The 23,912-nt window shown below is 43.7% G+C and overlaps 1 protein-coding gene across 1 annotated transcript in view; it reads right to left on the reverse strand.

Annotated features, from left to right (window-relative positions):
- Positions 1 to 925: 925 nt before the first annotated feature.
- The window catches only part of VSIG10 (V-set and immunoglobulin domain containing 10), a 31,590-nt gene continuing 8,603 nt past the window's right edge, over positions 926 to 23,912 (reverse strand). Inside the window, exons 3-9 of the mRNA XM_063087255.1 lie at positions 16,437 to 16,739; positions 14,416 to 14,676; positions 9,135 to 9,428; positions 6,690 to 6,800; positions 6,385 to 6,400; positions 4,620 to 4,828; positions 926 to 3,838 (exon numbers count right to left, since the gene is read on the reverse strand). Coding sequence (XP_062943325.1) covers positions 3,783 to 3,838; positions 4,620 to 4,828; positions 6,385 to 6,400; positions 6,690 to 6,800; positions 9,135 to 9,428; positions 14,416 to 14,676; positions 16,437 to 16,739 — 1,250 coding nt within the window. The 3' untranslated portion in view covers positions 926 to 3,782. The remainder of the gene's footprint in view (positions 3,839 to 4,619; positions 4,829 to 6,384; positions 6,401 to 6,689; positions 6,801 to 9,134; positions 9,429 to 14,415; positions 14,677 to 16,436; positions 16,740 to 23,912) is intronic.

A 23,912-nucleotide genomic window follows, 5' to 3' on the forward strand; every position in this document is an offset into this window, starting at 1 on the left:
CCAGCTCCTTAGCACAGTGATCTTATTTTTAACTCATTTGCTTTTTAATAACCCCATGTTTCCTACCATAACCTCGGTCTCCCATGTGTTCTTTTGTTTTGTTGGTGGCTGGACGGTAAGGGGATCCAAACCCTTGACCTTGGTTTACTACCCCATATTCTCTTAAAGCCCGGATCTTACATTTCATGTTTTGGGTTTTGCCCAAGCCCCTGTTTTGTGAGTCCCCCGTTTTACCTCTGCCCGCGTTCGCCTCTCTCCGCCAGTTGCCCCCGGGTCCGCGAGCACCAAGAGGCCCCGTTTTACCAGAGGCCGCCTGGGTTACACCCCTGTTCGCCCGACTTGTCTATTCCTGGGTCCCCCCTCTTTTTCAATCCCCCTTTTTCTCTGGCCACCTGTCCGTTTCTCGTCGCCAATTTTACCCCTGGCATACCCATTTGTCACCTTCCATTTTCCCCTGGGTATATCTTTTTCTATTTTCCTTTTTAAAACAAAACGGCACAGCATACCCCTTTCTCTGAGCCTCCACGTTCTTCCTCAATCCCCATGTTGGTGTCCTCCACCTCAGCTCCCGTTTCATCTATGATCTCCTGGCCTCCTTAGGTCCCCGGTTTTATTCTCCAGCCTCTTTGTTTCCGCCACCCCTTCCCCCTTTTTCCACTACCTTTTCCCCCAACCCCCTTCCCATTTTTCTCTTCAATTTTCTCTCCAGTCTCCATTTTTGGTCTCCCAAGTTCCCCTGATCCGTGGTGTCTTCAGGTCCACATTTTTATGTATTCATTTTAGTATGTACAAGTCACAGAAATGAATAAAATGGGACAGTATTATCACCAATATTAGGAAATTAAGTTAAAAAAAAATTTTTTTTAAATCGTTTTTCCAAACCTTTCCATTTACCAACCAGGTCTAAATCAAGATCACAAAAGCATTTATTGAAAAATAACTTTATTCCATAATCTTAAAAAAAAACAAACCCCATGTTATAACCTCAGAACTAATTTCTCCCAACCTCCCCCCACCAAATATTAAAATGTAAATAATGCATAAGGATCTGCTTTTTTTTTTGCAGTTCCTGGCCAGCCCCATGGTGAGAAATACTAGTTGGCACTCATTGCATCATAATAAATTTTACCCTGCAAGGATGATTTTTCCCAGTCTCAGTGCCATGGGTTATGGAAATTTTCCATTGTGCATTTTCCTGCTGCAATTATAGGGCCTGTGTGTGCTTGTGATAATTGGAACTAAGATCAAAGCCACAGGATTGCAAAGCCCCCTCCCCAGTGTCTACCAGGTTTTGTGAAAAAGAAATAGTGGTTGTAATAGCTCTGAAGTGATTATCTTCCTGGTTCTGGTAAGTAGATCTCATGGTTTCTGAGTTAACAATACATGCAGATAAGATTTTTTTTTAAGCACGATGTAACAACTTATACTTTGCCACACAAAATCTGTAACACACTGTCAACATGCTTATGGAATTGGACATTGATCATATTAAAGAAAAGAAGCTCTAATTCCTTAAAATCCTTGAAACATGAAGGCCTCCAGTACCAGGGCTCTTAACTGGCCCAGCATATTAATGTGCACTCAGGGCTCAGATATGAGTGACAGAGTCACATCTCAACTGGTAAAGGTTTATAGTGTTTGGCACCAAGAGCTTGAAGCTCCCATTTGCTAGTGGAAAACCCTCCAAATATTTCCTGTCATCAAGTGTGCGTGCAAGAGAAGAGGAAGTTGTGGAAAACATCCCAGTGATCTTGCAAGACATTCTCTGTTCCCAGGTAGAGATTTATTTTTTCCCCAGTTTTTTTTTTTTTTTTTTTTTTAATCTGGTTGCCTCTGAGTTCTTAAATTCTGGAATTTAGTCATCACGAAGACTCTAAAGGAGAGACTAGCTTAGCTTTCAGTGACTTTAGAAGCAATCTGAGTATCCCATTCTGAAAAGACACTAACTTAATTTACACTGTTGAGAGTGGTTAAGTACATGAGGTGCCATGCAGCAAAAGAGCTAGCCAAGCAGAACTGCAATTCACAGCGAGGGGAGGAAACTACAGCCAGCTCCTGAGCCCCCCGGTGTCCTGAGCTGAAGAAGGGACACCCTTCTAGTGATTTGCTCACATTAGTCCCTTCATCCAAGAAAAAAGACCTTCCCCAACCATACCTGCAGGATTATTTCAGATAACCAGCTTCTCATCTGAGGATCCCAAGCCCTAGTATTGGAGAAGGGAAAAGTCTCCTTTCCCCCCTACATCTTGCCCATTACAGCAAGATATGCAACATTAAAGAGTGCAAATTCAGGTCAGATTTTCATGTTTAGCATGCATCCACTGCACCCTTATAAGGCCCCTGACATTTAAGACATTGGATGAAATCAGAAAAAATTTCAAAACTGTACAAGGACCTACCGGAAGCATCAGCAGCCTAAACTCGTCATGTTATTTTCATTTGACACTTAGTGTTATTTATTAGTGTATCCTCAATATCCTTAAGAAGTAGATAAGAGGGCTGGCTGAATAGTTCAGTGGGTTAGAGAGTGGTGCTGACAACTCCAAGATCCAGGGTTCAATTGCCATCCTGGCTGGCCAGCTGCCAAAAAAAAGTAGGAAGAAAACAAGTTTTCCCATTTCTGAGATAGAAAAACTGAGGCCTGATGAACTGGTTTGCCCGAGGAGTTCTTATCACCTGATACTCCATTATGAAATGTTTCTCCTGCCCTCCTTCAAAGCAACAGGAGAAATGAAGGATGGGGTAGTCTGAAAGCTAATAGTGTGTCACCTGGAAGGCTTTTATATAAATACGACGTTCTGTAAAATGTGAGGTTATAATGAAAGGCACTTTCTCTTATTGACCCCTACCTCTTTTGAAAAGCATTATTATCTCCAGGGAAACAAAAATCATCAGAAGTTCCCTGATAATATCCTCGTCTGAAACCGTTTTATAAAGAAGAATGAAAGAGATAGGCAGCAGCTCCTAACTTACAGTTAACATTTTTTCTTCCGGTAGGGAAGCCAAAGAAGATAACTAACATCCATTGAGCACCTCTTAGGCACTTTTATGTCCCAAATTACCTCGTTTAATCCTCACCCCAAGCCCAGAAAGTAGGTGTGATTTCACCTATTTTACAGATGAGAAAATTGAGGCCCAGGGAGAGGTAAAGCAACATGCCCAAGCCCATGAAACAAGGAAGTGTTTCTGACTCCCAAGCCCCAGTGTTTCTGACTCCAAAGCCTGGAAGAAACTGCCTTCCCCTGTCTTGCACTGGCAGCTAAAACCTCACCTTTTCCAGGGACCTGACAATTTCCTAGTTCCTCAGTCACCAGCTCACATGGGCAGTGATAAAGGAAATTTCCCTATCACCCCACAGTATTCCCTTTTGTGCTGGGGCAAGCTGGTTATAAACCTTTAATAGGGGCAAAGGGCACGGAGACCAAGTGCGCCCCCCACCTCTGTTCCCTCCAAGTCAGTGTCTTGTCACAGTAACTCAACCTGGATAAAGCCAGGAGTCACAGCAAAAGTGGCACCTCGGATGCCAAATGCCGCTTTTCCACACACCGTTCCTTCCCAAAGCTTTTTAACATTGTTGAGAAAACTTACTTCAACCCCCCTCCCCTTCTTTTTTAGACAAAATGGAAGGAAAGATGTGTAGGTCTATTTTTCTTGTTTGCTAAGAGACCAAATGTTGCTAAGGCAAGCCCTGGGCAGGGGCACAAGTCAAGCCAAAGCTGAATGAAGAGCTCATCTTCAACACAGCTCTCAGGATGAGGCGAGACGACAGACGATCCTCCTCTTCAAACCGGCCTGTCTTCTTCTTGAATGATGTCACTTTGCTGCTCACTGCTGTCATCTGTACAGGAGGGAGAATAGACCCGACTCTGAGTGATCTCAATAGAGTTTCTATTTCCACCATCAGTTTTCAATCATCTCTCATTTCTAGTCCTTTCCTGGTGAGTCACGGAATTGGATTTCATGAAGGAGAAGCAGGGTGTGTATTCCCTTTTCACCTGTTCTATTCATTCAAAACCCTTTAGACAGCTTGACACTTGCCACCCTTCCTGTTCTAGGCTTAGGCCACTGTCACCACCTGGAATGCCCTCTTTCCTTTCTGCTTATTCAAACTCAACTGTCCGTAAAGACTTGCCTCATATCTCACCTCTTCTGTAAAGCTTTTCCTGACCAATGCACCTCTCTAGCCTCTCGTCTTTCTCTGAGGTACTGTAATTTTTTAATGTATCATCTATCAGGTAATTAATCAAATCCCTGCTTGTGACAGTCCCCCTACTACTGCTCTGTCAAAGCACTTGCTTCCATTTCAATTTTGCCCATGTGTTTTAGTCTGATCACCGTAACTGGTCTTGCAAAGCTCTCTGCATGAAGACACTATTGGTCTTTCTTTTCTATTCCCCAATAATGCCAATATTGTGCCCCTCCCACAGTGGGCCCTTAATAAACGTTTATCAATTTAATTTTTGTGTTGACAGTTAGCAGTAGATTCCCAGGTTCTACACTAAATTTCAGCTAAACCTCTTCCCCAGCCTTTAAAAAAACCAAACTCACTCACCGCTTGGAGATTTCCTATTGAGAAGCTCAAGAGCAGACAAGAGTGTTTTTAAGGAAAAAGAGCTTACCTTGTAGATCCTGGAGTCCATTTCTCATCTGTTCCAAGTTCCCATTTACCAGTGCGGTCACTTTGTGAATGTGGCCATGCTTGTGTATTTCTTTTGGCAACTCCTCTCTCTCATTTTCTCCTTCTTCCTCCTCCTCCTCTGCAGCATCTTCCTCCTCCTCCTCTTCTTCTGAATCCACCAAAACCATGATATCATCCATGTCTCGTCTCCTAATTTCCAAAAGGGGAAAAATAATCAACAAGAGATCTTGTTTTTCCCAACTTCAGCCCTCACTGAATAGGAAACACTAATTCTTTGCAACCCCTTTAATACTATGGAAAATTCTTCACGCATTCAGCTTAGTTAAGTCATGAGACGATTGTATGGTTGTAACTTCACAAAGACGTGCTGCTGCAGATTGCTACAGACAAGCATACCTTGTGCTGGGAGTGTTTTATTATTCCTTCCCTGCTTCTTGGGCGTTATCATACATATGAACATTGTCCCAGGCATCTACCATTTCAGTTCCCTTCACAGCACATTTACAAATACTCTGTACCTTTCCTGAAATGCCCTTATTCCTGCTCTACTTCCTGAAATCTCTCCTCCCACTCCTCATTAGTTAATTCCCTGTCCTTGAAGCCCAGAACTACGACTGCATTTGAAGTCCATGCCACATTTAATTGCTCTGCTGACTGGTACAGGGATCTGAACCCTTGAACTTGGTGTTAGAACACAGCACCTAACGAACTGAGCTAACTGGCCAGCCCTGTATATTTCTTATGGAAGGAAGAACATGTGCCATGGGCCAGTCACAGTCCTAGGATACTTTCATTTCAGTCCTAGTGTTACTTTCTCATTTCATCCTCACAGTCCCCGCTCTGTGAAGCAGGTGAGGAAACTAAGGCTCAAAGAGGGACTGGAATTTCCCATGAGCATAAGATTTGGAAATGGCATAACTGCATAAGTGCAATGGTCCACTGATTCCAAAGCCTTTTCCCACTATGCCATGCTGCTGCCTCCTGTGAGAAATAAGCCTGGGGAATGGCAGACTTACTGGAAGAATGGCCCTCAAATACGAGCCAGTAAAGGAAATGTTTTCCCATGAAAGATGTCCCAGAAAAATAGTATCCCATCGTTATGAATGGGTAAAAAGGAACTATTTTTCCATAGGATCGCAGAGAGGAGTTCTCTGCTCCCACCCAGAAACTTCTTAGGAAATGAAATACACTAGTTCCATTTGATTATGTTGCTCCAACTGGGGCTTCCCTTTGGGAGGCGCTTCTGGGCATGCTCAGACTAGACTTCCAAAACATTCTGTAAGATGATGACTTATTCCTCCTTTTAGTTCTGTTGAGACAATTAAATAAAACAAATGCATGAGTGACTGGGCTCAGTATGTACACATTGTCTTTATGTCTTGATGATACACCTGAAATGTGCCCAGCCCTGAGGTTTGGCATTGTAAAAGAGCACGGACTTTGGAATCAACGAGACCTGGGTCTGAAGGAGGGCACTGCTGTTTACTTCCTGGATGAGCTTGCAGAAATTACTTTACTTTACTGAGCCTCCATCTGCTTGTCTGGAAAATGGAGATGCTACCACCCCACTGAAGAGGTTATGAAAGGGTTTAGAATAATACCTGATGAAGGCGCCCTAACCCAGTGTCTGGCACATGTTAGGTCCTCAATGGTAGTTGGTAATATTCTTCTTATGAAAGGAAACAAAATAGCAGTGAAGACAGATCTGGAAATGGGTTTTTGATTTGAGTCTTGGGAACACTCACCTGAAAGTGTTTCCTACTAAAGGGAGGAAAGAAAAAAATTAATATCTAATAACATCCACTTCAGCCTCATAAAAGTTTTTAATCGATCTAATATTTACAAAAGATGAGCAAATGAGAAAACTGACCCAAATGAGTGGTGATAGGGTGGTTAGGGGTGATACTGAGGTGCCTCATTATTGTACAACTTGACCAAATAAAGAAGCCTATAGAATGGGACTTCAGGGGGGTGTACAGGGCCCTCCTTCCCCCACCCACATCTTTTCAAGAAGCTGAAAGAGAAGCAAAGGGACCTAAGAAGCCCTTACCTTTCCAGCAGAACACAGGGCTGTAATATAATATAAGTCCAGAGATAATGGCCAATCCCAGCAGAAGGAGGCTCACAAGGGTTCCCACAATTCCCCCGATGTTTAAAGGTTCTGTAAAGATAAATTAAACTGTTGACTCTCCCATTTGATTCATGTGCAAGTAGGAGGGCAACACTTCCCTTCCTCTGCCTGGGTCCAGTTCTTGTTCAGTTTCATGACCTTAGGCAAAGCATACGATCTCTCTGTAATGCAAGATAAATATCTCATCTCTAGAACCTCAGAGTTTGTGGGGATCATCTGAAGCACGTCATGCAAAAGAAGAATGGAAAGTTAAAATCTGTGTCTACCAGATGTCAAGACTATTTAAAAGGCCATGGTAAGTATGAGTGTGAGCTATCAGTGCTGTGATAAAGAGTTCACATTAGAACCACAGTGAGATTCCATTTTACACCAACTAAAGGGCAAAAATTACAAAGCCTGCTGATGAAAATGGGGAACAACTCAATACTCATATACAGTTGTCCCTTGGTATCCATGAGTGATTGGTTCCAGGACCCCTTGTGGATACCAAAATCCAAGGATGCTCAAGTCCCTTATATAAAATGGCATAATATTTGCATGTAACCTATGCACATCTTCCCATATACTTTAAATCATCTCCAGATTACTTATAATACCCAATACAATACCTACGCATCACTTCATTTGTGTGGATTGAACGTAGTAGTGGGCACAGAGCAAGCTCAAGTTTTGCTTTATGGGACTTTGTGGAATATTTTCAATCCATGGTTTGCTGAATCCATGGATGTGGAACCCATGGATACAGAAGGTAGACTAGATTCTGCTGGTGGGAATGGAAACAGATACAACCACTTTGGAAAATAATTTGATATGACCTAATAAAGACAAAAATGCACATTCCCTATAACCCTTCATTTCTACTCCTTGTACAGATCTTAGAGAAATATTTGCCTGGGGACCTGGTGAACATGTACACAAAGAACTATATCAAAGATGTACATAGCAACACTGTTTATCATAACAATAAAAATTAGAAACAACGCAAATGTCCATCGGCAGGAAAATAAATAACTTAGTTGTGGAATAGTGACACAATGAAAAATTATACAGCGGTGAAGAGGTATCAAGTACAATTACACCTATCGGCATGAATAAATCCTAGAAACAAATTGTGGAGTGAAAAAAGCAAGTTACAATAGACTACGTGTGTATGAACAACCTTTTTTTTTTTTAGAGGAGCTTTAGGTTCACAGAAAAATTGACCACAAAGTACGTAGTTCCCATATATCCTCTGCCCCCACGCACAACCTTCTCCATCATCAACATCCCCATCAGAGAGTACATTTGTTACAGTTGATGAACCTACACTGACACATCATTATCACCCAGAGTCCAATAGGGTTTGCTCTTGATGTCATATGCTCTATGGGTTTGGACAAATGTACGATGACACATATCTATTATAATACCATACGGAGTATTTTCACTGCCCCCAAATCCTCCATGTCTGCCAATGCAACCCTCTCTACCCCCAACCCCTGGCAACCACTGATCTTTTTACTTTCTCCATAGTTTTGTCTCCTCCAAAATGTCATATAGTTGGAATTATACAGTATGTAGCCACAGCAACCACTCTTTAAAACTTAAAAACAAATAAAAATAAATAATATATTATTTAGAAATATATACCTATGTAGTAAAATCTTTTTTAAATGAAACAAGAAATTCAGAATAGTAGTTACCTTTTGTGGGTGACCCAGGATGAGACAAGGAAGGGGCCTACAGATAGGGTTGCCAAATAAAACACAGTATGCCCAGTGAAATCTGGATTCCAGATAAACAAGCAATTTTCTAGTATAAGTACAATATTTGGGATATACTTATGCTTAAAAAAAAAGTATTCTTTGTCTTTCTGAAATTCAAATTTAAGTGGGCATCCTGTTTTTTTGGTTTTATTGTTTTTTCCTAAATCTGGTCCTGCTGCCTACAGGTAACTTCATCAGTGTTGGCACTGCTATATATCTTAAGTGGGATGGTAGTTTCTTGGGTGTTCATTTTGTTATTATGCTTCACAACTCACATATAATAAATAATATATATAAACATGTAAAATATGTAACATATTATATGTATAAAAAACACATAATATATAAAACACTTTATATATATATATATTATGTATATATATTCTTTGGTGTGTTATAGATAGTATACTCTAATTTTTGCACCCTATGCAAATGTTAGAGATTTTAGGGTTGGATAATCATTTTTCTCAGCCTCCTTGTCAAGCCACAGGCAAGCAGATATGCCTTCTCCCACTTGGCAGTGACCTACATGTATGGAGGCACAGGGCTGTCCCCATGCTGGTGCCAGGTGCCCTGAAGCTCTCAAGCCTCCTCCTTTGGGACCACGTCCAACACTCACCTTTCACACTGAGCCAGATGTCCACCTCTCTCACCCCTACAGGGTTCTCAGCCCGGCAGACATAGTAGCCCTCATCCAGGTCCTGGGAGCAGTTGCGGATGGTGAGGGTGGAGCTCTGTCCATTCTGGGTAATGACATAGTGGCTGTTGGGTTGGATGACCACCTCGGGCTGGGTGAGGTTCCTCAGCCACAGGATCTTGGCAGGAGGGTAGGCTCCAGACACTTGGCAGCTGAATGTCACATTGCCCCCCACGAAGCAAGTTTTCATGGGCTCAGAGATAAGGAAGGGGCTCCCTGGTGATTGGAAGAAGGCAAAGAGAGACCAGTGTTTAAGGAAACTTAAGCCATGGCCTGAGATCTTGAAGAATATTATTTCCTTCTTAATGAAGCAACTCCAGGAATTTCTGCACCACACCTGGTCTTACATAATAATAAAAGCTAACATTTATTGAGCATTTTACTATGGGCTAGGCACTATTACACATATTAACCAAAGTTATTCTTACAACAACCCTGCTATTATTCCCATTTTACAGATGAGGCAACTGAGGCACAGAGAAAGTTAAGTAACTTGCTCAAAGTCACACAACTAAATTAGAGATGCAGCTAGGATTCAGAGCGACCAACTGTCCCAGTCTGCCCTGGGCTGAAAGAGTTCCCAGGATGTGAGGTTTTCAGTGGTAAAACCAGGAAAGTTCTAGGCAAACCAGGATAAGTTGGTTACTCTGTGTAATATTGGAACCCAAGCAGTCTTCTGTAGTCCACATTCTTTATGTCTATGCTATAGGCTTCTATGTGTAATAATTGATCATATAAAAATGGGCACACAGTCTGACAAGGATATTCAAGTGGACGACAGGGCAGCAGTAGTTGCTTCCCATTGCTGATGACACAAATGGCTACAAACTCAGCAGCTCAAAACAAACTTATTCTCTTACAGTTCTGAATGTCAGAAGTCTGAAGTGATTTTACAGGACTAAAATCAAGATGTTGGCGCTGGTTCCTTCTGGAGAATCTGGGGGATGATCTGTTTCCTTGCTCTCTCAGCTCTAGAAGCCTGCTGCCTTCCTTGGCTCACGGCCCCTTCCTCACATCACTCCAACCTCTTGCTTCTGTGCTCATATCCCCTACTGACTCTGATCTCCTGCCTCCCTTTTATAAGGACCCTTGTGATTATATTGGGCCCAGCTGGATAATCCAGGATAAGCTTCCCATCGCAAAACCCTTAACTTAATCCCATTAGCAAAGTCCCCTTTGCCATGTAAGGTCACATATTAACAGATTCTGGAGATTAGGACATGGACATCTTTGGGGGGCATTATTCTGCCTACCACAGGTCTGTCCTAGAATACTTAGAACATGGCATCCCCGTGACCTTGGGGTCTGATTTCAGCAGGACTTAGAACATGGCATCCCTGTGACCTTGGGGTCTGATCTCAGCAGGATGCGGTGAGCCGTTAGGGCTATGATGGCGATCTATTTGTTTTCTTTGCACAAGAAGCCTTTTCTCAAAATGCACCCCCCTGGAAAGGGTAGCAAATTCATCCTGGGGGATTTATAAGGTCCATACTTTCAGCATCTGAAGGACAAACAGTGGCACTCTGGGTTCCTGCCTGGGAGAGGGAAACTACTTTCCCTTGGCAGTTGTTTCCAAGGAGAATCTAGGGAGTCGAGGGAAGGGGGAAAGAAGAAGGAAGGAAGGAAGGAACACAGGGGGCTGGAATAGCCTAGAAGCCTCTCGCTGTAGGTCAGAGCAACAAAAGAGGATCCCCCAAAACTGGGCTGTTTGGAAAACCCACATGTGAGCTCCCATTCTCAGGGCAAACATCAGCTTCCCTCCATGTTGCTAAATCACACCTTCCGCTATCTGCAGTTAACCTGGATTTCCTTTGGGGCCACAAAGCCAGCAGCAGTGACAAGCCTCATCAGCATGTTTATATTTTGAGGCCCCCAAACTAAAGTTTCAGAAGTGGCCCCCTCATCCTAATTTATTAGAAGCAAAACAAACAATCCCTCTGGTGACTCTGCCCCCACCCCCCAAACAAAGGTTGTACACAAGAATATGCTTTGTCAAGCAGAGCATTTACCCCTCAGAAAGCTGAGTCCCCACATTTAGCCAGTGGGGGTTCAGCTTAAGGTGATGCTCTGTGCAAGGATGGGGTGAGTGGCTAGGGAAGAGGTGGGGAACCTCAGAGAGTTGCAAGAGACAGACGACATACGGGGCTTTCACATTTGGCCTGGCCAGTGCTGCAGCTTATCCTAAGTTCGGGTGGTCTCTTCAGTGTAGAGACCTACAAACCATTTAAGGAGAGATTTCGGCAGCAGGCACCCCCCAAAGCATCATTTTTCATCACGCTGGGGACTACCGTACTGCGCATTCCCTGAGGGAGACATTAACATTACCTTTCAACGTCTTACTAATCCTCTCCAGTGAAATGATCCAGAAACACCCCTAATGGCCTTGTTACTCAAAGTACAGTCCCTGGACCTGCAGCATCCGCACCTCCTGGGAGCCAGTTAGAAATGCAGTCTCGGCCCCCCCACCCCAGACCTAGAGTCAGAATGTGCATTTTAACCACCTCCCCAGGTGACCATATACGCACATCAAAGTTTCGGAAATGCTGGTCTGGAGGACCCAGGAAGGAAGATGGGATAAGTGGACAATATCAGGGTGGGGAAGGTTCTAAATTCCTGTTTCCATATTTCTGGAATTAGCAAATCTTCTGCTCAGCTCTCTTCTGCAGACTAATTTCTTAATGCTGAACACCTATTTAGATTCAATTTTCACGGGCCACAGAAATGAGGATTTAGGCAAAACCTGCAAATACAATGGAAGGGTGGAGGATAAAACTAACACAAAACCCTCTCTCAGCATCAATCCATCATTTATTCACTCCCTGGAACCTACTGTCCCTCACGCACTTGGGAGGTCTCTGATAGTACACCAGTCTGAACGTGTGTACCACCTCCAGTTGCGTGAGTCTGGGAAGTCCGTTGCCTCCTTCACCATCCATAAAACAGATTATGGTGGGTTGAATAGTGTGCCCCCAAAATTCATGCCCACCAGAACCTCATAATGTGACCTTATTTGACTATACGGTCTATGCAAATCTAATTAGTTAAAGATCTTGAGATGAAATCATCCTGGACTCAGGGTGGGCTCTAAATCCAATGACTGGTGCCCTTATAAGAAGAGAGGACAGAGAGACCCCCAAAGAAGAGAAGACCATGAAGCAGAGACATTCTGTGAAGACAGAAGCAGAGATTGGAGTGATGCTGCCACAAGCCAAGGAATGCCTGGGGCTACCAGAAACTGGAAGAGGCAAGAAAGGGTCCTGCCCTAGAGTCTTCAGAGGAAGCACAGCCCTGCCGAGGCCTTGTTTTCAAACTTCCAGCCGCCGGCACCATGAGAGAGTAAATGTTTTAAGCCACCCAGTTCGTGGCACTTTGTCACAGCAGTCCTGTGGATCTAATACAGGGGGATAATATGAGCACACAGCCCATAAGGCGGTTGTGAGAATTAAACAAGACACTGTGTCTGCAACACTTAGTAGGGCACTGTGCACACAGTTTGCACTCAGTAAGTATTGACTGTTATTAGTACTGCGATATTGCCATTTCCCCATTTACTGTTTGTGGAATATCTCCAATCAAGTTTGGAGTACTTTAAAGACAAGGACTCTGTATTCTTTCACAGTACCTGGCTGGATTCGGTATGGAAGGAGGCCCAAAGGAAGCCCAAGGGAGGCCATGGATGCTAAGGGGACAAAAGCAAGGGCTCTGAGGGACCTTGGGCTGCAGATGCATCACTCCAACCTCTGCCTCATGTGGCCGTCTCCCTGAGTGTCTGAGTCCAAATTTCTTTCTTCTTGCAAAGACACCAGTCATTGGATTAAGGTCCGCCTTAATCCAGTATGACCTTATCTTATCTTGATTACATCTACTGAACCCACAACATCCACCTAGTCTCATCGGTACTTTCCACGTGACGCCCTGGCCACACTGGACTTCTCTCTCTCGGTTCCTCAAATGCCCCAGTTTGTTTGCACCTCAGCGCCTCTGTGCCTGTTATTCCCTCTCAGGAATCCCCAGCCCACAGATCTTCACCTGCCAGCTCCTTCCCACCCTTCAGGTCTCAGTTCAAAATGTGACTGCCTCAAGGAGAACTCCCTGCCACTCTCGGAAAAGTGGCCTTCTTCTTATAAAGGACTCTTTTTTATACGTACTGTTTTATTCTCCTCATAATTATTACCCCTATCTGAACCTGTCTTACTTGTCTTTGTACGTTCTGTCTTCCTTCCACCCCCATCCCACCCAGGATTTCTGCTCTGTGAAAGAGGAATGGTTGTATTTTTAAAAATATGCTCAGAAATTCTGACACTCCTCCTTTCAAAAAGTAGAGCCTAATTCTCCCCACTCCCCTTGAATGTGGGCTGGACTTAAGTGACTCATTTCTAATAAATAGAATGTGACAGAAAGGATACTACGTAATTCCTGAGGCTAGGTCATAAAAAGGATAGCTTCTGCATGGCTCGGTGCCTCTTAGATCACTTGCTTTGGGGGAAGCCAGGCACCATGTTGGGAGGACACTCAAGCAGCCCCCCACAGAGAGTCCCACATGCAGAGAAAACAACTTGTCAGACACGTGAGTGAGCACCTTGGAAGTAGATCTTTCCAATGATTTCAGCCCCTCAAACTTCATGTCTTCCAGCTGAGACCCCAGACATTGTGAAGCCAAGACAATCTCTACTGTGCCCTGCCTGAATTCCTGACTCAAAGAAATCATAATAGGCTAGCTGGTTAGCTCAGCTGGTTGAACTGCAGCCTTGTAACACCAAGGTCAAGGGTTTGTATCTCCTTACCAGCCAGCCACCAAAAATAAACCTAAAGAAAAAAGTTAAAAACAAACAAAAAAGAAAACACATCGTAATAAATGGTTATGTCATTTTAAACCACTAAGTTTGGGGGTAATTTGTTACATAACAAGAGATAACTAATGTATGAACCTTGGGTATCTTAGAAACTGTACCGGGCACACAGCAAGTGCTCAATTAGTATTTGTCAAGTGATAAACATCTTGGACTAAAATCAAGAAGCTTGGCTAAGCATCTTTAAAGTTTGAAAGGAAGGAAATATAAAGCAAAAGAAAGGAAGAAAGGGAAGGAATTCAGTTCATTCGGACACCCTGGGATTTTTTCCCCAGAACTACTTCCAAATGATTCTCCCAGAAGAAAGAAAGGCAGGTGAACCCCAACCCAAGGACGAGGCAAGCCGGACTCACTAATCTGTACCACGCAGCTAGCTCCCGACACTGGCCCCACGATGTGGTTCCCAACACACTTGAACTTCTTGCCATCCGACAGCTGGGACTGGTTCAGAATTTCCACGCCCAGCTTTGACTTTCCCACGATCACACCTCCTGGCTCTTCTGTCCACAGGAAATTAGGGTCAGGGTATCCCCCATCCCAGCGACAGGTGAGCTGCAACATCAACAATCCTGATGACATCTCAGCCCAGCACTGAGGGGCTGATGGAGGGGGGGCTGCAAAACACCAGAAGAGAACGTGGGCTTAATCACACACTCTAACCTAGCCATTGGGTGAGCTCTAAGGACCACAGAACCAGGGTCTCAGAGAAACCCCCGTTAGTATACCTTAAAATAGCTCCTAGCACAAATTAGTGCCTAACAACTGTCAGGTTTCCCCTGCTGGGTGTCAAATCTTTGAGGACATGGGCTTCATTCATCTTTGCATTTCTCATTAGACACATGTTGCTATTTAAATTTAAGTCAATTAAATTACATAAAGTTAAATTCAGTTCCTCCATCATACTACCCACAGTTCAAGTGCTTGGTAATCACATGTGATACGTAGCTGTTGTGTTAGAACACAGAACAGAACATTTCCATCATCACAGAAAGTTCTACAGGACAGTGCTGCTCCCTAGACTAACAGAGGTTGCCTCTGGCTGGGGGCATGTGGAGGACTGGAAGTTACAGATGGAGGCAACAAATTCCCCCCACACCCCGAAAAATACCTCCTTGTATTTTGTTCCAAAACAACCATACACATATAGTACTAAACACACACACACAAATTTAACAGATTATAAACCTGTAAATCTATTATACTCCACGTGCATTAATAGCTTACATATATATATTTTCATGTATAATGTGTATATGTATTGTCATATATTTTTATATATATTATGTAATACATATAAATAGAGATTCATCTGGATCTTATACGGACGGGTGGATATGTAAAAATCTACAAAAGAAAATTACTGGAAATATACAAAGATAATGGTTGGAGTATAAGTGATTACTTTCTTCTTTATATTCATCTCTATTTCCTACAACAAGAATATAGGACTTTATATACAATAAATGTCATTTATGACAGAGAATATAGGGACTTATAAAGGCTCAGAATAACACACAAATGAATTAATGTGTCCTTATTCTGCCTACTAACTTGTTGTTCTGATGCTCCCCTCCATGAGCACGGATTTTGAGTACTCTCTGCATTTCTACAGTGGTTTTCATTCAAGATATTTGTGTACAGGAGTGTTTGATTGGCGTTCCCCGACCCTCAGAATAAAGACTCGTGGACAGCTGGTTCATAGCAGTGCTAGAGGGCCCAGGTGCTGCTGACAGCCTCACTGGGTTCAGGAAAAGAATGGGCGAATGAGGAAGGATAAATGGATAAAGAGTGGTATGTCCATGCTATGGACTATTATGCAACCATTAAAAGGAATGAAGTGCTGATACTTGCTGCAACATGGCTGAAAGTCAAAGACATCATGCTAAGTGAAAGAAGCCAGACACAAAAGATTGTGTGATCCATTCTCATGAATTGACCAAAAGCAGACTGGTGATTGTCAGGGTGGGGAGGAGAGGGGATGGGTATGGGGTTTCCATTTGGAGTAATAAAAATGTTTTGGAACCAGACAGAGGTGATGATTGCACAACACTGTGGATGTACTTAATGCCACTGAATTGTACCTTTTAAAATGGTTAATGATACGTACTTTCACCTCAATTAAAAAAAAAATAAGAATGCATGAGGCTCAGCATTAGTTTATCTCTGGCTTATAGGAACTCTCCCATGCCCCTGGTTAGCAAACAAGCATCTAGAAGGGGCCCCTGGGTGTGTACATGTGTATCAAAGGAGCCACAGAAACATGTCAGGACCCATGCAGCAGGCATGCCATTACAGACAGAAGGAAGAGGCACAAACACACAGTTCATAAAGGGTTAAGGTGAAGAAGTGGGGCAGGGGAGCACTTCTTACGCACAGTAGACCAGGAGCTCGGTGGTCACCTTTCGATGCCTCCCGCTGAGCATGTTCATGGCCAAACAGGTGTAGTTCCCTTGGAGGTTCTGCGACATCAGTAACAGCGTGAAGCAGCTGACCGTCAGGTTGTTTCCAAAGGGCTCGGGGCTGGAATCTGAGGCCCGGAACCACCACTCAACCATGGGTGGGGGCCAGGAGCTGCTGCTACATCTAAAGTCCACCTGGGAGCCCTTGGCTGTGTACAGGGTACCATTGGGGAGCGTGCCAGTGGCAGAGATGTTGACCTCAATCTGATAGGGGCCACCTGGGAATGACAGGGAAAATGGGAAAAGAATTAATTACTTAAGAGTTCATTTGAGCTCCTGACAGCTCTAATAGACACAGAAATGATCAGGAAGCAGCCAATAAGGAGGATCACATCTATTGAATACTTAACATGTGACAAATGCTGTGCTAAGTGACCTGCTACATTCTCTTATTTAACCCTGGGCGATTATATAAGATTTGCTGGGGGGATGAATCCTCACAGAAGGGGAAAAGTGTAGACTGCTTTTTCAAAACACTGTGGAGTAGAAAGCTATCTGTGCAGAAAAGAATTAACACATGCTTGTGAGGTTGGCCCTTGGCTGGAGACTGAGAACTTGGATTTTAGCAGGGTTTCCACAAATCCCAGAACTGGCAAGAGTGGCTCTCTGTGCTAAACTGTCTGTACAGCCAATGTGGTTTTCACTGAATACCTGGCTTTCCTTCTGGGGGTCTGTATTGTGGTATGCGCTAAGCAGAGGGCATCTGCAAGACCAGCCCCCAATAAAAAACCTTAGGCACTGAGTCTGATGAGTTTCCCTGGTAGGTATTTGACATGTGTTGTCACAACTTGTCACTGGAAGATTTCAGCATGTCCTGTGTGAATTCATTAGGATAGGAAGCTTGTGCCTGGTTTCCCTTGGACTTCATCCTGTGTACATTTTCCCTTTGCTGATTTTGCTTTGCAACGTTTCACTGTAATGGGTCATACTATATGCTGAATCCTGTGAGTCCTCCTCGAGAATGATCAAACCTGGGGTTGGTCTTGGGGACCCCCAGCACAATATCACATTGAAAACCAAGAAACCAAGGTGTCAGTCCTAACTGTGGACTTCACTAACTAGCTGTGTGACTTGGGACAAATCACCCTCTCTTAGCCCCCATTTCCTCATCTGTAAAATGGGGTGATGACAGTACCCACGTCATGGTGCTATGGTGACAATTAAATGAGTTAGTCCTGAGGAGCACTTGGAGAAGCGCCTGGCATGTTGGAAGTATTTGATAAACTGCTAGGCCTCATCTTGGCTCTGCTCTCATTTCTGACCTTCTTTCTTGTCCTTGAAATACCCTCCTCACTGCTGGTACCCAGTGCACCTAAGAGGCACATCCCCTTTGATAAAAAGAATATCTCTCTCCCATGAACACGTACAATTATTATTTGTTGATTTAAAAAATTTTTAAAGAATATAACTAACAGCTGATCATAGCTAAAGTAAGTTAGTGTGCTACCTCTCCAGAGACTTCCTCTTTTAAAAACAAGGCTCCAGGAAGGGCAATGCTTAGCCCAATGTGATATTATGATATGTATATATTGAGTTTTGTCCACAGTTCCTGGCTCCCCAAGGCAGGACTCGAATTTTCCTGGCCTTTCTGTCTTGGAGCTGGCCATAAAGAAATTCTCTGACCTACCTTAGCTGACTGTAAGTCATGAGACCCCCACTTCAGGAGAGACCCTGCCCCATACCCTGGAGGAAGGAATGCTGCACAGAGGCCAAGAAGAATCTGAACAGACAGGCCTTGTGGGTTCCCCACCCCCAGTCTGCTACTGTTAGATCACACCCTTTTTGTCTAATCACATTTCTACCTGGTTGTCCACGCTTCAGTCATGCCTACATAATGAAGCTTCCATAAAAACCCAAGAACACAGGGTTCAGGGAGCTTCCAGATAGCTTAACATGTGGAGTTTTCTGGAGGGTGGTGCCTGGGGAGGGCATGGAAGCTCCACATCCCTCCCATATACCTTGCCCCATGCATCTCCTCATCTGTATCCTTTGTAATATCCTTTATAAGAAACTGGTAAATGTAAGTATTTATTTCCCTGAGTTCTGTGAGCTGCTGTAACAAACTAATCAAACCCAAAGAGGGGGTTGTGGGAATCCCGACTTGAAGCCGGTCAGTAAGAAATTCCAGAGGCTGGGACTTGAAACTGGTGTCTACAGTGGGGACAGTCTTGGGGCAATGAGCTGTCAACCTGTGTGATCTGACACTATCTCCAGGTAGACAGCGTCGGAATTGAATTGGAAGACACCCAGCTGGTGCCTGCTGCAGAACTGCTTGCTTGCTGGTGGGGAGAAATCCCCACACACTTGGTCACAGGTCTTCTGTGTTGTTGTTGTGCAACAAAAGAGGAAAAAGTGCAAGCTTGTGTTTTATTCCCACTCACCAAAGGAATATACCTATGGCTGTAGAATTTTAAACAGAATAGGCCAGAGAAAAAAATTATTTGTGGGAGGAAAAGTCTTTCCCAGATAGAGCCCCTTAAAGCACAGTATCTACTTCACCTAACACTTGAGGTCACCGTATAACTATGGAAATTACGGGTTTCTAAGGACAATATTCTTGACAATACTCTTGTCAAGGTAGGACTGGCTCCTAATAGTTGCAGGAATCTGCTGGAATCATGTCACCTCCCACCAACGGTCTGGGGGAAAAATTATCCTGTGATTTGGGAGGTGCTGAAATGTCCCAATCACTGTTGCTGGCTAGTTTGTTAAATACATGAACCAGCAGGTCCTGGGTGTGCCCACAGCTGACATGCAGCCAATTAAGCACAGGGGACCTATTAGGGACTGGTGGCCAATGCCCAGGCCAGGTAAAGTAGTGCGTTAGATCAGACAAGCCTGCGGGTTGTTCCAAATTGTAGTCTGGGGGCCCCAGTGGCCTGGCATGGATAGTGTGGACCCCCAGAAACCAGGTGGAAGGGGCTTTTCACCAGCACAATTCTAAGCAAGGAATGGGGTTGGTTACAGAAAGCAGATAAAATAGAAGCAGGTAGAAGGATTTTTAAAAAAAAATCAGATAAAAGAACCAAAAGGGCCTCCTGAATTGCTCAGTGTTCAAAGGTCATGGCCGATCTATACCCTTTTGGGTTGGGTCTGATTTCTTGATTAAAGCTGACACCACCTTCTTGATTCCCTGGGATTCTTCCTCTACCCTAGCTTACTACAAAGGAGGAGGTGCCCATTTCCTTCCCTCCCACCCCTCTCTCGACCCCCCTGATATTCCTAAATAGAAACCACCAGCCCTTTTTGCTTATGGGGTGATGGTTGCAATCAGAGAGACAGACAAATGGAGGAAACAAAAATGAAAAGGCAAAGAAATAAAAATGGGGGTGGTTACAAAGGCTCAGCATCTCATCAAGGCCTTGGTCATTGTCAGTGTCAGTTCCTGACTCCTTCTCACACGGGTGCCTGAGCCCAGCGGTTACAAGCCTATACCCTGAATTCATACAGACCCGGGAGTAAATCCCACTGCCACTCATAGGATGACAACCTTGGGCAAGTGCCATCCTCTCATTCTCTTTGCTGTCCTTCCTATAAAGTGAAAAAACACTAACAACTTAGATCACAGGGTTATAGAAGGATCCAGTGAGATAATACAAGCAGAGCACTTAGCCTGGTCATTATTCAGTAAATGTTATCTGATATTAATATCAGCTGTATACTTGTAGATTGATTGTTTTCATATGGCCCATGAGCTAAGAATGTTTTTACTGACGAACATTTTCAATCCATCTGATGAGAGAAAATACTACCTTTGAATCCCAACTAAATGAAATATTATCCCCCTCAAAAAAGAATTCCATTCTTTACATTAGTAGACCTGTACTGTGAAAAAATGTACTCATTGTATTTTGAATCTTGTCAGAAAAATAGGGAAATTTGTTTTGTCTATAACTATATAAATAATTATATAATATCCTTGATTTTGCCTATTGGCTCATATAGCCTAAAATATTTACTATCTGGTCCTCTGCAGAAAAAGTTTGCTGGATCCTGTTCTAGAACAATCTATCACTGCTGTCGTTCTTGAGGTCAGAACTCACTCCTCTCCCTCCCCACCATAACTGTTGGTTGGCCAGCCAAGGGTCGCTATGGGTTCATTTACATCTGAGTATCTTGGGTTTCTCATCAACAGGAAAGGTTACCTTCAGGCATTTACTTTTCAGTCAGCATTTTTACTTGCAATGCCTGAAGAATGTACCATGTAGTCTCTGCTTATCAGTGGACATACCTGTAGTTCTACAATAGGATAAAATCCTTGAGAAAACTTACACTGTTTCGATATCACGTTTTTTTGTTTTTGTTTTTTTTTGGCAGCTGGTTGGTTTGGGGATCCAAACCCTTGACCTTGGTGTTATAATACCACAGTCTAACCAAATGAGAAAACCGGCCAGCCCTCAATATCTCTTTTATGGGCAAAAGTGACAACCCCATAGGCTCCTGATCTCCCTAGTGACTGTCAATCAGTCAACCATACAAAAAAGCCCAACCCCAGAGGTCTTCATTCTCTTATAAGCACCCATCTCTGCTTCAGATAAGCTTGACAAGACCCAAACTAATCAATCCTTGGGCAAGAATCACCCCACCTTCTTACAGGGGCCAACAATTTTTCCCAGGTGTGCCCAACATTCCCTTCCCCTCAGTCCTACGTTGTGAGGAGGCACAGTGCACTACCGTCAACACAGAACAAGGCTCTGCGAATGGATACATTAGTCAGGGGACAGGGATCTTTCCTGAGACTCCCTTTCTTAGAAGTTCAGAGTGACAGCCACATCAATGGCTAGACAGGAGCACGCCCCATCCCCCAAACCCCAACTGAATCCCAAGGGGCTCTTGAAGGCTGATACAAACCAGCTTCCTCACTACCCATGTGCCAACCCATTCAAATGGTCCCTAAACACTTGCTTGGCCTGAGAAGAACAGACACAGGGTGAGCCTGGCACCGTGTATCATGAAATCTAACTGAGGTCTTTCATGGGCTGATCTTTAGCTTGATCACTCAGGACCCCAATGCACGAGAGACGGTATCTTGGCAAAAAGCGCAAAGTCTACCAGGATGTGGTAAGATCTGTGCTACATTCCCCATCTCTCCAGCTTTCCTGCAGGTAAACACACAGATGCTCTAATCTCATACCCATTCCAATCTGGAGGCGGGAGAGGATGGGTAAATTGATGAAATAAACAGCCACAACGGCCCTGAACTTGACCAGGGGATTTGTGAACGAAGAGGAGCAGAGTCTCAATCTTGATGGCCAGACTCTTCAACTCCACCTTTAAATGCACTCTTTTCTTGTGGGTTGATTAGCAAAATCGCATTGCAGGTGCCCATGCCAGGCAAGGCAGGTTAAATCCCCCCAAGCCTAAGGAACACCCGACTCCCTAGAAGGCAGAGGCACCAAATGTGCACTGATCGATAAGCAGAGGTCCAGGTGGTAAGGAGGGAGAAACTCACCTGCTCTCATACAGAAAGCTTCGTGTTTCTTCTCTTTCCGTTCACACATTCAGAGTCACTTACAGATAACAACTTGTAACATCTTGGATGTTTTGCAAGGTTCCAAGGCCATGTTAGAATGTTTGCAAACTTTTCTCCTTTAGAGGAGAACATGTAACAAAATTATCAACCATGTCAGTGAAAAGACAGGAAAAGCAAAGATCTGAGCACACAGAGTCCCTGACCCACAACAAGCTTTGTTTGAAAGGCACAGATATAAATTTATTGCTGGGAACTTGAGATGAATTTTCCCACAGGAATCCTGCCACCAGCTTAATCAATTGATTGAGTTAACATGGACCAAGGGCAAATGGTAAGTAGTTCCCCTTATCCTTGGAGGATATGTTCCAAGACCCTCAGTGGATGCCTGAAACTGCAGATAGTATTCAACCCTACAGAGGGCACTTCGAAAAGTTTGTGGAAAAGTATAATTAAAAGATAATACAATTTTTCCACAAATTTTTTGAAGTACCCTCATATGTACTGTTTTTTCCTATACATACCATACCTATTTTAAAGTTTAATTTATAAATTAAGCACAGTAAGAAATTAGCAATAACTAATAATAATATAGAACAATTGTAACAATATACCAGCATCACTACTCTTGAGCTGTGAGACCATTATGAAGTAAAATCAGGGTGACTTGAACACCATACCATGATACCATGACAGTGGATCTGATAACCAACACAACTACTAAGTGACTAATGGGCATGTGGTGTCTACAGCGTGGACACACTGGACAAAGGGACGATTCACATCCTGGGTGTGTTGGAGCAGGATGGCATAAGATTTCATCATGATACTCAGAACAGCCAGCAATTTAAAACTTATGAATTGTTTATTTCTGGAGTGATCCATTTAATATTTTTGGACAATGCTGACCATGTGTAACTCAAACTGTGGAAAATGAAACCGTGGGTAAAGGGGGAGTACTGTACTATATGCTGAAGGCTATGCAAGTTCATTTCATTGACGCATGCCACAAATCTGTGACTAGGTTCCACCCTGAACCCTGATTTCACAGATGATAAAATTAAAGTCGGCGGAGGTCACGGAACTTCCCCAAAGTCACAAAGACAACAGCCAGCAGGACCAGGATATGAACCCAGGCTGCTGGACCTCAGAAGATGTGCTCTCAGCCTCTCAGCAATACCACTGCCCGCCCAGAAATAGTGGTTGCATCCAACCTAATCCATATTCCCAAATCTATGCAAAAACGAGGGCCAAGTTCCAGTCAGGGATACCAGGCCCTTCCTGTCAGCCACTGTCTGAGCAGCAGGAAGGGGCTCTCTGAAGGGTCTGGTGTTTTTCCAGGGCCCTCCTGGAGTGAGAGTCAGAGGCATGTGAACCAAAGGGCGTCCGTGTCCCATTTTTACCAAGAAGTCCTACTCTAGCCAGGGACCACATGTATTTCCACACTACAATCACATGATGGTAATTCAGACACCCAGAGGACTTCCCTTGAGAGAGTACATAGTGCCATTTGAGTTTAGTGACATTTTTTAAAGCGTAAGTTCAACTTTCATTGTAACAGGGCCTTGCAGTTATCTCCCTACAGGGCAGTCATGAAACTAATCCATCCTCTGGTAAACTTAGCCAATGATTAATCAGTGTCATAAACTGGAGAGAGTGATGATAAAAAAACAAAATGTTGTAATGCCACATTACTCCTCTGTGGTCAAAAGAGAAGATATTTATTGATGAAACTGACATGAAGGAATTACTACGCACTGTCGGGCACTTGGAGTGAGGCAAACCAGCCAGCACTTGCCCATGATCTCACAGTGGGAACCACACAGCTGAGCCAAGATGGGTGACATTTTTTGATACAACCACATTCATTCCTGGCCATTCAGGAATTCATCTATGGCTTCTCCCAACATAGAAACACCGC

Source organism: Cynocephalus volans, chromosome 2 (genome assembly GCF_027409185.1).
Source record: "Cynocephalus volans isolate mCynVol1 chromosome 2, mCynVol1.pri, whole genome shotgun sequence".
NCBI classification, from domain to species: domain Eukaryota; kingdom Metazoa; phylum Chordata; class Mammalia; order Dermoptera; family Cynocephalidae; genus Cynocephalus; species Cynocephalus volans.